At 34.7% G+C, this 18,195-nt stretch overlaps 2 protein-coding genes across 3 annotated transcripts; both read right to left on the minus strand.

Annotated features, from left to right (window-relative positions):
• Positions 1-385: 385 nt before the first annotated feature.
• LOC124447258 (protein FAM114A2-like) lies at positions 386-6,990 on the minus strand. Its single transcript, XM_046998153.1, is given in 6 exon segments — positions 386-1,403; positions 2,286-2,444; positions 3,173-3,369; positions 4,311-4,402; positions 4,404-4,580; positions 6,605-6,990. Coding segments are annotated over 6 exon segments (1,689 nt in total). The 3' UTR covers positions 386-725.
• Positions 6,991-8,155: 1,165 nt separating this feature from the next.
• On the minus strand, positions 8,156-17,692 carry LOC124446646 (NEDD4 family-interacting protein 1-like). 2 transcript variants are annotated; one of them, XM_046997496.1, is made up of 9 exons: positions 17,665-17,692; positions 17,483-17,521; positions 16,665-16,800; positions 15,031-15,110; positions 12,494-12,530; positions 12,352-12,396; positions 10,099-10,223; positions 9,394-9,460; positions 8,156-8,752 (listed from the first exon to the last, which is right to left on the minus strand). In XM_046997496.1, the coding sequence occupies exons 2-9, from the start codon at positions 17,507-17,509 to the stop codon at positions 8,640-8,642; spliced, it is 630 nt and encodes a 209-aa protein (XP_046853452.1). In that variant the 5' UTR covers positions 17,510-17,521; positions 17,665-17,692; the 3' UTR covers positions 8,156-8,639. The 2 variants fall into 2 exon arrangements, with proteins under 2 accessions (XP_046853452.1, XP_046853453.1); XM_046997497.1 differs by lacking the exon at positions 17,483-17,521 and having other exon boundaries at positions 17,665-17,686.
• Between the last annotated feature and the right edge of the window lie 503 nt (positions 17,693-18,195).

The raw sequence follows: 18,195 nt of genomic DNA on the forward strand, positions 1-18,195 counted from the left end.
ACTCGCTATTTAAGAGTAAGTGCGGGAGGGTTTTGCAACCGGCAAAATTGTAGGAAGATAACAATAAGAGAAAGGAGTAATAAAAATAAGTCATTCGAAAAAATGAGGTTAGAAATGCAAGTGATTTCGCTATTCGCTGAGGCATTGACCAGAAAAAACCTGTTAAAAGCAACTAAACCCCTTGCCTACGAAACCACGCCCATAAAAAGCACACCCAATTCGTGGATGAAAATTGGACTTGCGTCACCCCCCAACCGCAACCCTAACTTGCATTACACTCCCCAAATCATAACCCTAATCCTCCACCCGACCAAGAATTATAGGCTTGCTACGAGTACTTTTGGCTGATTTGGCGAAAATTCTTTCAAATTGTGTAATCCCAGTCTTGACAATAATATCACGATATAATTCTTTATAATATAATATGAAATAGAAGACATTTCAAGTGTTTTTGTAGATGTTTATGTAAGCCGCCAGACATTCCCACTGTTCAACGTGTTATCTACTTTAACACAATCTGACTATTAATGCCCCTGATCTTCCAGTACAATATACTAAATTTTATGTATTTGAATGGAGCATAAGTCCGAAATTTATGCTTAGTACAAACAGAAGCCCATAATTTACTTAATAAATTTTCCCACATGTATGAAATTGCTCAGATGCATTTTGATATTTATGCTAATAAGCCAAAAAAGACTAAAATTTCGGCATTGATGAGTTCCTTATTTCCCAGAGCTTGCGCTCATATGATTCAGAGCAGATACCTCCAAAATAGGCAGGAGAAGTTTGAATGCGTCCTGTACAAGCGACGAACTATTTGAACACTCAAGATAAACCTCGGTGATCAACGGTGTAATATTGTCACCTTCCTCCATTGTTACATCGGCAGCCGAATTCAGTGTTTGCGCATAACTCGATGATAAACTCGACATGCGATCAATTACTACTTCTGTGATACGGTGCAAGGTCTTCGCACGCTCTTCGGCTGATACAACCTCCTCCTCTCTCTTCTCATCCGCCATAAGGATCATTTCAGCAATTTTTCTGTACATTTCAATCGATTTTGCTGTAACATCCGCAAAGCTTCTTACGAAATGCGAGAAGATTTCATTTGAGGTACGACTCGCCTCAGACTCCTTCTGATCTTTGGCGCATTCCTCGATCCACTTCGTGACCGATTCTTCGGTTTTGTTCAATTTGTTTGGTACATACGATAGTTTCAGACACATTGAGCATTTACCAATCTGAACAGCAAAATCGTCTTTTACAGAGTCATCGTTATCTTGATTGTCTTGGTCATGCGCATTGCACGCTTTATTGAACACTTCTTCAATGGCCCGAAGCTTATCTTTTGCAATCCCTAACTCGTCTTCAAATACATCCATCAAAGCGGATTCAACCTAAAGAAATCAAAAAATTTCATCGGAATGTAAAATAATTTGATGTTTTCGATTGTAACAGACAATGTCATTTGTGGGTTTGTACGAATTTAACGAATCAACTGAAAAATAGCTTTTTGCACAGAACAGAAGCAAAACCGTAGTCCATTTGTCTCTTTGTCGAATGAAGTCAGTTTTGTCTGTTTTGATCCAAGTTCACAAATTTGCACAGAACAGAAGCAAAACCATAGTCCGTTTGTCGTTTTGTCAAATGAAGTCAGTTTTGTCTGTTTTGATCTAAGTTCACAATTGTCATCTCAGAAATTTTTCGACCTGGCTTTATGTTTATAAGCGAATACGACAGAAATTATAACATATTTACTGCAAAAGACTCAAAGATATCGTATCGCAAAATAGTACAAATTTTGTATGAAGACAAGCAATTTGCAAATTCGGTTCCTGACACTGTTCCGGTCCGCTTGACACGACGAACTTTTTTCCAAAGGTTTTTTCTGTTGCTTGTTTCGCATCTTCATTTCTCAAAAATTACATAACTACATCATAAATTGATCCAGAACTTACCATTTTTACGCAGTGTAAACCCCATTCCCCCCCTTACTGTAAAACACCACAATATAGCCACTTTAATAACCAAAGAGACTCTAAGTACTAGGCATTGTAGTGTGGTTATATGACTTACACTTGAGTCCCTTTTTAAATTTTCCCAGTAATAAAGAAAGCGGACAAACAACCGCATGCCTATTGTACCACAGGAAAACGGACCAGCACTTCATATTTTACTCTTATTTCACCAAAGGAAAGAAAGAAAGCGGACGACTACGTACATGCATGTGTTGAAAATGACGACGTGAGTTGAAATCATTTTAATTTGTTCATACGTACTTTGGCCTCACATTCCCGTGAAAGGATTTCAAGTGCCTCGAGATGAGCAAGACCTTGAAAGCGATCAAACTCGTCACTGAAATTCACTTTTTTCAAAATATCTTTGGTTCTTTTCTCTGCAGCTTGCTTTGCATCTTCCTCTTTCGCTTCACGCAAAACCTTAAATTTCACGACAGCACGATTTACATGTATACATGCACCTTACACTTGTACATCATGGGGGTGGGTGGCTAGTTCCTTGGTATTGGCTCGAAAGTTTTGCGTTGGGCCTGGGGAAAAAACAAAACAGACACAAAAAGCGGCTAATTCCTAATTTGACACCCAATGCAAAACTCCATAAAATTTTAATTATTTCTCAACAGAACCAAGGCGTAAATAGCAATATTTTTTTCTCAATACTCAACATGAATTTTAAAAGCTAACTCCTTATTCACTTTTAAATAACTATGCCTACCTAATCTATACTTTCGCTTTTATTACATAACACTATATATATACTATCCTGTATCTAAGTAAATATTCTTATTCACTTCGCACTGAAGATGTCGTAAGGCATGCCAAACATGTTTGCTTTCAAAAAAGTCGTCGTTCATTTGATACGTTTACTGACTTTTATGCAACTGCAAAATTATGGAAATGATACTGAAAAAGTTGGACCGCTAACCACGACCCTAAAACATATACGTAGTATCAACCAAATATAAAAATCAAACATAGAAAAAGCCGAGGCAAGATGCTAAAATTGTAACGATTCATATGCAGCACGGAAGAAAACCATATTTGCTACATTTAGTTCATAAGCGTGAGACAAAACCATACAAAACCGATCACTTCTAAACTCGATTCAATGTAGCTATGGCCGAAAATGACACAAAATTTCAGCCAACCTGAGATAATGATGGCTTTCTAAACACATCCCTTTTTGCTCGAAATCCAGGATCACCTTCTGATATGACATCCATCGTTTTCTTGCCAATTGTTTCCAATGCACCAATGCCCTCGTTAACCAACTCGATTCCTTTGCTGGTGAAGGCATTCGACAAGGAAGTTAGGCCCCATGATGAAAAGAATGAGTCGGTATCTGCTATGTTCAAGGAAATAAATGATGAGAGATGCTTAGGTTATCATCATATACCATTTTTAGGATTCTGTGATGTCTATTCTACTATGGGAGGAGGGAGGGGGTTTGAGAGTTGTAGAGGACAGTAGGGGATGTAGGGTAAGTCAGTGTACAATAGAAAATCGCTAAAAATTCAAATTTACACTCACAATCCATTTCAATTAGAAATTTCAAAAGATGATTTAAGGACAAAATATTGCCGATAAAATTAGTTGTGAAGTATTTTAGTCGTAGGTAAATTGTTCAATATGAAATCACGATACCACTTTAAAACATCGAAATACATTCACGGTCGATGTCTTTATTCACGAGTGAAGTTTCGCCATCGAACGAGTTCGTTTACAACAATTTAACTTTTCGATTACAATAGATAAAAGATATAATAATTATTGCCAATTAATGAACTGTATACATATGTATGCATACGTAGGTACATAAGGACATTGGTTACAAAATAGGAAAATGATCGACGTTACGATTTTACGAAGTGCTTAGCCCATGTATCGGCAAAATTCAACGTAGGACAAGTCGACTGAACGAACAGATAGCATGCAGTTATCATCAGAAGACGTCATCAATATCGTGTGATCTTTTATGACTTCCTGGGATAGATCTGCATAAACTTAAAAAAAAGTTTCTCAAATAATTTGATAAAAGGCTTTTCCTTAACACTAGTCATTTGACGTTGTGTCATCAACTGACTAAAATAAAGTTTAAACTCTCCTAATCCTTCAGTCGTTACGTCGAAATTTTTCGAGTTGCTGTCGAATAGCATTTGATGTTTACTTGCAAAATAGCCACATGGTTTCCAGACGAATTCAGCAATTATTAGCCATCGGATATGGCGCAATTTACATTTGTTAAGTTGCTTAAGCACCATATTGCAAAACAGATAAATAGCTTACCAGAATTCGAGTGAACTTCCTCAACTGGGACTTCGTGATTCGGTTCTGCCGTTACAACATCTTCTTTGCTTTTTGGAATGTGCCTTATCTTGCAGCTCCCCTGGTTCAGGTATACCGAGAGTTGACTCCACTTTTTCAATAACTTGAGACAAACCAGACGTCATGGTGTTTGTTGCTTGATTCAGCACAGCTCCCCAAGACCCCCAGCCCCATCCAGAAGTTACGGTAGAAACTTTAGTTGGGTCAGAAGTGTCAGTTCGTGGTTGTTCCCTACAAAAAAAGCGTAAGACAAAGATGCCATCAAGATGAATCAGATTCTGAAAGGCGAAATTAAGAAGATTTTCCGAAATTTGAAATGTAAAGTGACAAATAAAGCCCGCCAATTTTAGTTTGTTGAATATTTATGTTAAATGTATGTTATGTATGTCAAAATTCTAGCATGTTTCTATTTATACTTTTACGCACAATCCGACTTTTAAAATCGAGCTACAGGAGAAGTGATAAGGTGGCAGAAGCTACACGAGTGAAATTCCTGATTACGATCCTTTACGATCCTGCGAGATCCTACTAGTATCCTGTCTTTTTACGATCTTTTGAGAGCCTGAATGAGATAAATATTAAGACCTACGTAACACGATGTGAACTGTGATGCGTACAGTCAAGGCTCTTCATTTTTTCTGAGATTTAACTCATGCTTAAACTCATCTTGTATTAAAACAATTAGGTTCCCATTTGGTGAAAATAAAATTTCAGCACCTCATACTGCAGGATGGTTTGGCAGTGGAAGTTTAAAATATGTTGCATTCAAAGTTTACTTTAATTTCACTTGCTCAACATCTAATGACCTGATTAGCTAATGACCTCATTGTGTAATCATCAGTTTATAGTGGGACTAAAATATGGCTACAAATGGAATTAGCCAAATAATATTCTGGTGGGATCTCATAAAGCTGAAATAATGATTTGTTGAAATAATGAGCATTTACAAAATAAAAATGCTCTAAGCTAGACATTGTATCATAAAGCATTTCTTATCAATACATTAACATTACATTCTTATGATTTTTAAATTTCATTTGTCAACTTTCAGTTTTCACCATGTGCACACCTTTCCACCACCAAGTGCACAACCCTAAAAATTGTCAAGCACCCCTTTATAAAAAATTTTAAAATTGTATTACGTACTGTAGACAATTAATATAATAGTATTAGAGGCTATTCCCATTTCAATTAGGTCATTTCGCATTTATACCAACACTTTTCGCAATTAAGTATTACTTTGCACATTTTAATTAAAATATTCAAATTGAAATAAATTATGGCAAATGTATGTTTAAATGCACTTAAAGTTAATTTTTAAAACTTATTTTAAGAAAAACCAAGTACAATCCTTCAAAATTCCATATTGAATTTCTTGAAAATGCAACTATCATAATCTTCAGGAATGAGTGCATTTTTAATCTTTTTAAAAATAGCAATATGCCATAGCTGAAGTTTGGTGTGTCATAATGAATAATGTTGCTGGGTTTCAATTGTTAATTTTAAGTCTTTTAATTATTTTCAGTCACCAATTAGTAGTTTTCATGGTAAAAATTTAAGGAATTTAGGCAAAACAAATTTTGTGTTAATATTACAAATAATAATTGTCACTTGACAGATGTGTAATGTCTGATATGGCACCTATGTGTTGTCTGCTATCGTGAAAACTGTCATTTATAGGTTTTTAATGTGAATGTTGCTCCAAACTAACAATCTTGAATATTCCAAATGTCTATAATTAAATAATTTGCGATGTAAAGTTGTTTGGATGAAACAATAGTTATGTGTAAACATCTCAATTTTACTGCATGTCTAATCTGGTTTAATGTCTGTTACATTCATAAATATATGTTAATTGACATGTTATTATAATTAAAAACTGAGTAAACTCCTGTATACCACACTTACATGGTTGCATTTAGGCACAAGGCTTAGTGAGTCATTCTTGTCAAATATCCAGTCATTTTAAAAAAATCGCTCAGTTATTGAACTGTTTATATTGGTGGTTGGCAAACATTGTAAAATCGTTTACATGGAATTTCCATTCCATGCTATGCACATTCATTAACAAGAAACATATAAAATTTTTTTTAAAAGATAATAACATTTTCATTACACAAGTTTCCCCCATCCTTAAGCCTTAGTTAAAATCCACAATAGCCCAATGCACTAGCTACTTCAGTTGAAATAAAGATGCACCCCAATTGGAAAATTTGCACTCCTCCTGTCACACAGTTGAAAGAAACAGTTCTTACTTTTCACTTTCTTTGAATTCACTGTTGGCAGCATTATTTGAGCTCAGTTTTTCTTTCTTCTCCACACCAATAATAGTTTGTTGATTGGCTGAGAGGTCAGCTGGTGGTGGTAAAGGTTCTGAGCTGCTAAGTTCACTCTGATTACCTTCACCTTTCACTATTTTCTCATCACTCCCGGTCTTCTCATCCAAAATTTGCTGGTCAACATTCGGTTTTTCAACCTCAAGTTGACCTGGTGTGGGGTCTTTGCAATTTTTTTTAATATTTTCGACGTCATGAGTCTCACTTAAGTTACTTTGTCCTTTGGCATTAGCGTGGCTTTCTCCCTCGTCGGCGCTCTCGAAATCTTCCTCCTCGTCACTGTTTGCTTTTTGCACGTTTTCCATTAAACAATATTAGGGTATACACAGGCACGAATTAACAAGAAAATTTGTGCAGAATTAAAATTCGATTTAGTCTTTTATCAACATTTTGTATTCCTAATGTGTAGGTGAATTTTGTATTCCTAATGTGTAGGTAGACACGTCACAAATCTTATTCCTGAGCCTGCAAGCTTTGGTAACTATAAAACGCGGTTTACATTCCGAAACAATTTCAATGAACATGTTACTTTTGCTATGAGCTCAACAGTATGTGTGTTTTACAGAGTTCATGCCGTATATTCATAGATGAAGTTCAAAAGCAGTGTTCCTACTGCTGACCGGTTTCAAACAGTTAAATCTTGTACAAGCTGACTCCCATCTTCTTTCGTAACCAGCACTTTTCACTAACGACGAATAGTTATAAAAGTGCTAGTGAAACCAAATTTTATCACACAAATTTATGGTTACATTGCAAAGACCATTTCAAATGACTCAATGACTTTCTTCAGTAGAATTATTTCATTTCACGTCTTTAATGAGATATTAAACTTTATTAATCATCCAAAAACATCACTGTCACATTAAGACATACGTAATTAGGAATTTTAAATGACAATTTTTGTCAACGATGTGTTGTGAAATATCTAACTTTGAGATCTATGCACCTATTCATCTACCCATTTAATTGTTAAAATGTCGTACATGCGAATTAAATGTTTTTACGATGCGAAAATTATTAATGTTCTTTGAAATGTTATGATGCAATGTGATGTCACGTACAGTGATGCTATTTGCGTAATAAACAAAGTTAAATTTCTTTAGAGAGAAGTAAAAAAATACAAATCTATTCATTAAGATACTATCACCTTAAAGAGAGCAATTGCCATGGTGAATAGACTGAAACCAAGTAAAAAACCACGAAGCCCAAGATAAAACCGAGAAGAAAAATTTATCTTGGGTTTCGTGTTTTCTTATTTGGTTTCAGTCTATTCACCATGGCAATTGCTCTCTTTTAGGCGATATTCAAATTTGTCACCACGACAAAATCTCTGTTTTGCTATTAAGAAATTAAGTCATTTCAAATGTTCTGTGCAATACAATCAGAAAACTGCATGGTAAAATTTCCTTTCGTAAATACTTTAATTATCACCGAACAATGTCATGCTATCCTAAAAAATCCACATTAACATCAAAAAGACTACATATATAATTATTCTTTTCTAACACACGATTTATGCATACAAGCAGTTCAGGGATTAAACTATATGTGGTTTAGGGCAGGGAAAATATAGCAAATATTTTAAAGTCGTGTCTTACCTAACATGAATATGTCCTTAGCATTGCTGTTGGTTTGAAAATGGACCATATTACGTGTTAAAATGTTGACATTGTTTGATTTTATACTTGAATACTATATGGACGATCAAATCAAGTCATATGTAATTATTTTGTATTGCTAATTATTTTTAACATTCTTTGCGTCATAATCAAATCATTCACAAAAGGATTTGTAAATAAAACATGTCATACAGTAAAATTTGAGTGGCTATGCTTCCTACGACCAACAACACCCCATCTATCATAACTCAGTTGCTATCCTAACATATACTTGGATGTACCTATACATGCAAACGGTAATTAAAATAAGTAGAAATTGATGAGCATCTCGCTGTTCATTCGTTTCGCATAAGGCCCCAGTAGCGCGGAATGTAGATCGCCTGACCTGCTCGTACGGTCTTCTTCACTTGGGCGTACACAAGAATACCACGAATAAAGACCAACCAACCTAAAAACATTCCATGTATGAATATAAATTATACATGCCTAAGCTGGTGATAAAATTCATGTTCAAAGGTTTAAGTTCTTATTGGTATAAAGGCCCATTCACACGATCCGATTTGTCCAACCCTAAAAAACAGATTGTGTGAACACATATAAGGTGAGCATCCGACAGTCGGATCCGTCAGTGTGAAATATCGCATGGAATAAACCTGCTCTATTCTCATTCAAAGGAAGCCGACTAGCCCCAGACTTCTCACTCTTCATACTTCTCAAATTTAATTAGGCGCGAAAAATTAGATTTGAAAAAGACTTGGAAACAAGAGCAAAACAAGCAAAATATATCGATAGATGTACTGGATAACAAAAATGGCAGCTTCCACACCATAAATATCCAAACGAATACAAATATCAACATTATTGGACCGTCTGAAAAAGCAACCAAAAGAAGGAACCGAATTGAAACAATCGGATCCAACATGCCGGATCGTGTGAACGGGCCATAAAGACCACGCTGTTAAATCTTTCAAATGAAAGTTTTCTCTTCATGTAAATTTTAAAATGGCACCGCTGTGCCAGCATGTACTATGTATCATTATTACATTAACTTGTACTTAAGACTTACACATAGCCTCAAATTAAACATACCTAGAAGAGCAAAAAGCCACCACAGCCAGGCATCCTCGAAAGACAGATCTTTGCAACATTTACTGTGCTGAAAATAAATTGCATGCATTTCAATACATGTGCCTTGCTCTACGCTGCAGATACAAAGTTGATCGCTGGCTCAAAACACATAGTACAAACTTAGCAGATCACGACTGAATCATCATTAAATGTTTGTCAGTAGTGCTGTACGTAGAACATATCTACACGAACTTATAACATTGATATTCAAGATTTGAAAATCGTCCTGCGCAACAGCATTCATAGCATGAATTATAAAATTCTTCACGCGCAAATCGAAATTCTTTACGAGAGCGCTGCATATAAAAACATATCTCGAATAAAAACTAAGAAACTTCGTGTCAATGTTCCAATGGTAGTAACCAATGAGATGACACCGTAACAGTTTAATACATTCGAATTCTTTTCTTTTTATATAGTATATATAAGGTGAACATGTCGCACAATAATCAACAGTGGTTTTAACATGTGCCTTACGTTTTCAATTTCCCTATAACGCCTGGAACCTCCGCGACAAGTTTCCAAATTAAATTAAGCACTTAAACTATTAATAATACAACAATATTAAAAAAACATAAATTCTAACAAAACGTTCCTATAGCTACCGCACTACACCGAAGCGATGGACAATAGGTGAGCACGAACCATGAATATTTGAGATAATACCTTCAAAATGAACACCCATTTTATCAAAGAAAGTCCAAATCCTGAGAGAGCACCATATCGACCGGCAATTGTGTCCGTCACACAATAGGCAAAAATGAAACCAATCCAATTGAAAATAAATGAAACTGCAATAAGAATCGAGATAACATATGAAATATATGCCACATCTTTTCAGTAGCTCAGTAAAATATGCAGGCATGCAGGCAAAAATGCTGGTAAACAGTGCTTTCGTATTGTGAAAATGTATTAAGTTAGGACAAAAGTCAAACAGAAATTGCTTTTAACAAACGCATCTTCCAATCTTCATAAAAAAGAGTCAATCTAAGAGGGTCATGCTAATATTTCATTTGCATATAAAATAGTATATAAAAGTACGATAAATTCATTTGCTTATTTAAATTCACTTAAAGCAAACAAAAATTTTCATCACCAAAGGAATTGGTTGGAATCAACATAGCTTCTTTTACACGAGTTATTTGCCAATTCACAAATAAAAGAAAAACGTACATCAAGACAAAAATTTTTTGACAAAAGCAAGTTGGAATGAGGTTCGAACAGACGTAAACGCTACTTAAACTATTAAACTGAAACGAAATATCAACTTTCAATAAACTGATATAAGATGATATGCGTAGCTAAGAAAATTTATGTAACAAATATGATTCATGTTAGCACCAGACAAATGGATGAATAATAATAAATAATTATTAGAAAAGATTGAGCGTTATATTCAGAAATATCACGGCAGAGGTTGACGTTGTCAGCCGAAGCGGTAGACAGATAACGCTACCGAGGCCCCGCTCATTCTAGATATCACGCAAAAACTGAATTCAATAGTTATTTTACCATTCAACTCAACGATCTGAAACATAAATAAAACATTTCGATGTAAAACACTTTTAAAACTTCAGCCAATGTGTTCTTTCAGCTGTCAGGTGGTTTATTTCATTTTTTACAAAAGTGAATCTATTATTTATAGATAGACATCATACTTACAGTACAGCTCGCGTATTTGTTAACATAATTTTGCGTATGATAGTATCGCATACGCGTATTTCGTATCATACGCGTAATCATACGCGTATTATCATACGCGTATCGTTTTATTTTATACGCATATCGTTCTCGTGTCATACCTGTATCATTTTCTTAATATTCTCGTATATGGTTTCAATATAGTTTGGTTTCATCTACGTACACAAATATAAGTATAAAGTTTTCGAAAACTTTGCATTTTCTGTTGCAACTGCCTATATTAATGATGATTTACCTTTAAAACAAAGTCTAGGCCGGTTTTAATATGCATGCAACTGTATAAGCTCACAAGCCACAGATTTTAAGCTCCAGTGATTGGTTGATTGCAGTGTAGTTTATGTATAAAATGCACTGTGAAAATGTGTTAGTGCATCGTTAAAGTGTGTAATTGCACTGTAAATATTATTATTTCACTTATATTTTCACTTATATTTCATTTATATATTTTTACTATTTCACTTATAATGAAGATGGCATCATGAGATGTCGATACATGTCTATTTTAAAAAAACTTGTCGTGTATATTAAATGCACATTAGCAATAATGCTTTTACGAAATTATGGAAACGCTGTATATACTTATCCTTCGGCTATTTCACTGCTAACTTTAAAAACTCTTTCGTGTATTTTAATCCGTAATCGCACTCGAAACTTTACTATTACCTTTAGTAAAACATGTTATCTCTAGCAGATATAACATAACATTAACAAAATTATTGCTAAAAATTTTAAAGAACTACTTAAAACTATGCACACTAATACGACATGATACGAAAAACATTCTCGTATGATACGCGTATCGCTCTCGTATCATAGCGTAACGTTCTCGTATCATAGCGTAACCTTCTCGTATCATACGCGTATGTTTTTCGTATCATACGCGTATGTTTTTCGTATCATAGCGTAACCTTCTCGTATCATACGCGTATGTTTTTCGTATCATAGCGTAACCTTCTCGTATCATACGCGTATGTTTTTCGTATCATACGCGTTTCATACGCGTACCGTATGTTAACAAATACGCGAGCGGTACTGTACGTACAACTACAAAATACCATGAATTATTTGTGAACAGGATTTCATGATAATTAGGAGCTCACCAATCAAAACAGAATGTCGTGAAAAATACGTGAAAAAACTTAATTCCGTTGTTTCACGTTAGTGTGGATCGCACGGCTATATATACAAAAAAAAACAATGCAAAAATTCTATACATACCAAAAAAACACAGAGCAAAAAGACTATCCGTTCCAAGTTTCACTCCTGAAAAAAAACACCACAAAGAACATTTTATCAATCCAAAGTAACGCCACACAAGCAATGTTTTTCTATTTGCACAAACAAATACGTAACTACTTACTGTAGTCCTCTTGATTATGCAAATCTCCTGTCTCAAGCTACACAAAGACGTGAATTACATATTAGCCAATAGTTAGCTTGGTTGCAGAGAAAGCGAGCAGGAATGTTTGTAGAAAGATACACTAACAGCAAGAGAAAGCTACAACTTAACTGTCAGCCAAGAACTAGTTAGTTTCGAAGAACAAATTAAAGAAAACGGGCAGGAATGTTTGTAAAAAGATACACTTATAGCAAGAGAAAGCTACAACTTAACTGTCAGCCAAGAACTAGTTAGTTTCGAAGAACAAATTAAAGAAAACGGGCAGGAATGTTTGTAAAAGATACACTTATAGCAAGAGAAAGCTACAACTTAACTGTCAGCCAAGAACTAGTTAGTTTTGATGAAGAAATTAATTGACAAGTCGGCTAGAGGGCAGTTTAACGGACAACAATATTTATTTTGTGGTGACCATAAAGATTGTGGGCACATTTAGCAGTAAATAGCAGGAAAATGCTTATCAGCAACAACACTTACGGCAAAACGCCGTTTCATTTCTTAACGAGTGAAAAAGCAAAAGCAACGTTATATAAGTTATCTTTATCGTTAGAATATGGGTTAGGGTTATGGTAAGGGTAATGGTTATGGTTATGAATAGGGTAATGGTTATGATTATGGTTGTGGTTATATATTTGTGGTTATGGTCAGTACCGTAGCCAACCCGACTTTTTACTCCTGCTATGCAAATAATTTTGTGTTTACTGACCGTGAGAACAATACATTCCTTAAGAATTGAATAATGGTAATAACCTTTTCAAGGTTATCGCAGCCATATTGCAGGGGGTGCAAAAACATTGGGCCGAGCGCGCGGTCACGCACGGCGTCCATATAAATTACTAATAAATGCGCAAAAATTACCCTTATACATATTGGCCATTTCTTTCAAAAATATTTCTCAAACTCGTCCATTTTAATAGTCAAATTATTATTTGCGATTTTTTATACACGTGAGTCCAATTTTGTGGTAATCAAAAAGCGGAAAGTTAAAGAAAACATTTATTTTCTTTGAACAACTTGACCGTCGTTTGAGCGATGTTCTTGAGTTTGCAAATGTGCGGAACTCATAAGCCAAGTCAAACGAACTAAACCCTAAACTAGCCGGAGTAGCCGTGAGCAGTCATAGCCGAAATGGTAAAAAATGCGCGTTGTGCAGTTGGATATTGCGATAATGATAAACGCTATCCTGATTATCAAGTTAAGAGGTCTCACGTAGAAAATTTAGTTTTTCATAAGTGGCCCAAAGATCAAGCACTTGCTGAAATTTGGCGAAAACAAATTGCAAACAGCAGAGCCGATGACTTTAACCCAAAGACTGGTGCACAAGGTACTTTAGTTTGCTCAAATTATTTTCCCTTGGGAAGAAGAACCCCAAATAACCGCGGAACGGATTATCCTTCGGTTTTTATTACGCTATCAGAGTACGAGCAATCGAGGACTCCGCTTAAACGTAAAGGAGGAGAAACATGGACGACATCAAAGCGTCCTCATCAATCCTATGACACCGAGGATTCTGATTCAAGTTTTGATGGAAATCCAGCAAAATCTGAGGCATCTTTACTCCCTGTCCCTTTGGAATTTAAACAGTTGACGAGAGAGTATGATGTAAGGTTTCACAAAGGCCTGCCATCGACTTACAGTTTTAAGTGTTTATTTGAATACTTGTTTGTTTCTTCTTCTGGCTGTTAAGTGGCCATACAAAATAATAAAAATAGCAATGTCACTTTACAAATAATTGGAAATACTAATAAGAGTTTGCCGTAGAATAGTTCCTCGTGATACTTGCTGACTTTGCTGTAGACATGTGCGTGTGTTACGAACTCAAAAACATCGCTCAAACGACGGTCAAGTTGTTCAAAGAAAACAAATGTTTTCTTTAACTTTCCGCTTTTTGATTAACACAAAATTGGACTCACGTGTATAAAAAGTCGCAAATAATAATTCAACTATTAAAACGGACGAGTTTGAGAAATATATTTGAAAGAAACGGCCAATATGTATAAGGGTAATTTTTGTGCATTTATAAGTAATTTATATGGACGCCATGCGTAATGTTTTGTGCAATATGGCTGCGATAACCTTGAAAAGGTCTATTATTAAAATTCACATAGCAGGAGTAAATCTGAAAGATGGCTACACTTTGGGTTATGGTTATGGTTATGGTTAGGGTAATGGCAATGGTTATTATAGTTTTTATGGTTATGGTTAGGGTAAAGATTATAGCTATTGTAGTTTTTCTGGTTATGGTTATGGTAAAGATTATGGCTATGGTTATGGTTATAATTATGGCTATGGTTATGGTTATAATTATGGCTATGGTTATGGTTATAATTATGGCTATGGTTATGGTTAAGGTTGAGATTATGGTCAGGGTTATGGTTATGGTTATGGTTGAACTCGTATGGCTTTTTTCATTGATGCAAGCCTGCAGGATGATTCTGCTGATCAGGTGACATTAGATGGGCCGCTAAACTGCACTTGACCCCAAATAATATTATACATACCCTTGAATTTGATGGCTTGCTCATTTCAGCTTCTTCATAGGATGGCAATTTGGAAGCCACTTCATAAGCGGGGGGCATTTCTGAATAGAAAATACAGGATTAATTGCAACATATTTTATCACTGCTAACAATATATTCATATTCAATATATTCAGTAAGTTAGAGGTTGGTAGTGTAGATCATCCGTGTTAGTAGAGTCATGAGAAGATCTGTTGGTGTTGATGTTGACTGACTTTCAACAACCTGACCAAGTTAGGAGTGTAAGTTTAATAAGTATTAACATCACATTAATACTTTTTAGTAAAATAATAATTTTGGGCTGAGATCATGCTGTATTCAAATTTCTCAAGTTTTATTCACGCTTTTGTTATGTAGGTATGTAATATGCAGAATTAACACTTAATTACTACACACAAAAATGCAAAATACATTAAACAAGTTGTTGTCCCATTATACATTTTAACTGCTGTCCTATTTTACAAGTTTCTTTCAGGCTAGTATTAAAAAATTACTGATTTTCAGATAAATTAATTCTACCTGTGCTTTTGAAAAATGTGTTTGATTTTATTATACATGATGTTGCAGGATTATTAAACCAACTACGAACCATCTTTGGCTAATTTACAAACTAAACAGATTTTTTTATGTCGTAGAAATATGTTCTTTAATTGTTCTCATTTCGTGTTGCAAGTTTATATTCATGAATGGTTTTTGTCTCAGCAAGTCCTAACAGGAGACTCTCATTAAATAAACATGAACATGTTTATAATTATTACAATTTAGGTCAAAGCAAAACACCCAGGCTAAAGAATTTTGTAATGTTTTGCAAATGAAAAAATGCATTGAACTTATTTTACATGGCCTCCAACTGAATTTTGTGATGTTAATATTGATTTCTAGGACAACAAACACCAGAGAAAAGAATGTACTTTTGGGTTTGAGCATGAAAAGATGTCATCATATTGAGAAGATTTTACTGTGATTGTAAAAAGCAAATATTTTCCACGAAGCCTGAACAAGATGACAAAAGAAAAATTTTGCTATTTATATTGAACATTTTTATTGAAAAAACTTTTTAAAAAGATCGTAATATATCTTAAGCAATCCAAAGTTTTGCAATGCTTGTTTTACAAAACAAAATATGTTGTCTTGCATAATGAGAGCTCAAACGTTCACTGTAAAAAAACAGATTTCTTTTACAGGGAACTTTTGACACTTTCTGCCCTCCCCCCCAAAAAAAAAACTTCTGACAAACTTCTAAGGAAAAAACTTGAAAGTATGTTATAGCAATCACACAAGCAAATTTACATAGTGGAATAGAATATTTTATTGAATTTTGGATCACCTTTACTAACATTGAGTTCTTTATAGTTTCTACAATTTCAATCACACAATATTCATATAAATTATGTTGAAATAAAAAATTGATTTCATTAGCACTTTAATTCAGGAAAAAACATGTTGCATAACCTGTTTCTTTACTGTCAAAAATCTTGTAATTACGTGAAAAATCTCTCAAAATGTTTGTAAAAAAGGTTAATGAAAGACATTTCCAAAATGCTTTCCTGGATTCATAAGGTGAGGCACAAATGACAAAATCACTGAAGAATCTTAAAACACAAATTATACTCAACCTGGTATTATGTCATCTTCATTTTCAGTTGAAGTATAAGATGGTGGAGGTGATGATACAACTGTAACCTCTGGAGTTGAACTCCCATTCAACATTGGTTCTCTTTCAGATTCTGTTGCATTGTCCGATTCAGCCAACTACATATAACATTCAAAAAATTGTGTTATCCCCAAAGTTTATGAACCCTCTTTCCCACATACATACAACATAATCCCTTCCACCCTTGCAATGAAAAGGTGCCCAATTTGGGAGAAGGTTTTTGATGACCTATGCTACCAAAAGAGGCATACTTTTCTGAATACAACACAGTCACTTTAATCAATGCTTTGCCAATACAGAACAAGACAAGCGCAGCCACTTAGTTCAGTAAATAAAAGCACAACAGACATAGTGCTTGTAACCTGTATTTGGAAAGTGAGCTTGATAAAAACAGAGCAACTTAGCACTTTCATGGTTCATATTTTAAAAACTATCTTTCTCATTTAAAAAACGTTGAAAACGTAGAAGCTTACACAATAAAATACTTAATCACGTAAGCTAACGATAAACTTAACACATACAAAAACACTGTCGATTAACGACAAAATAGGGAGATCACGTACGTTCCTTCAGGTACAAATATTTGTTCTTATATACAAATTTGTATCTTTCATCGTCATACAATTCATAATTTCAAAATAAAAATAGCAGAAATATACCCTCCACATAATTAAATGAAGACACAAGTTATGATATTAGGTTGTACATTGGAACGAAAAGATAAAATTTTGCCGGACAGACATCAACACTAAAAGTACATATTAGTAAGCTATGACGTACCCGACCATATCGCCCATTTTCAGACATTTTTAGTTTCCCCTAATGAGTATAAACCAGAGATTATGAGTAGTTGTAAATTTTCAATAATAGTGAAGGAACAGAACACACAAATAACACAAATATCAAGCCACCCGACCGGTTTCTATCAGAGTTAATACGGCAGATTAAACGAATAAATTTACGTCTTTTTACGGAACTGTCACGAAAGCTCACGTTCTTGTACGATGTTGGATCAAAATTCTCAAGCAGAGGGCGGAGCGAGCACAGGTGGGAAATTGGGGAGCTGGGTAATAAGGAAATCAGGGCAGTAGCGTTGCCAGCCTGCAGATTTATTCTCGCTATATAAATTCTGAAAGATTACCATTATTTTTAGTTCCTAAACAAGAAAACGCACAACAAAACAGCAAATATATCCGTTACTATCCACAAATCTGAAGTTCATTATCGAAAGCCATCGGACACAGTGGAAATGGTTCACTATAAAATAATGATACAAACGGATGCATGATTTTTTGTAATAATCAGAGACACATAGCCTACTATAGTAAACATAACTATACTTTTCTCAGGACCACAAGCTATAGATTGTCTCTCCCAACCACTGCCCCCCAACACAACGACATTTTTTGCCAAAAGCTGTCAAGAGGCTTGAAAATAAGAGTTTCACAATTACATTTGTTTTACAAATAAGACACATTTCTTCTGGGAGAAAA

The sequence above is a fragment of the Xenia sp. Carnegie-2017 genome, unplaced genomic scaffold (assembly GCF_021976095.1).
Source record: "Xenia sp. Carnegie-2017 unplaced genomic scaffold, XeniaSp_v1 HiC_scaffold_22, whole genome shotgun sequence".
NCBI lineage: Eukaryota > Metazoa > Cnidaria > Anthozoa > Malacalcyonacea > Xeniidae > Xenia > Xenia sp. Carnegie-2017.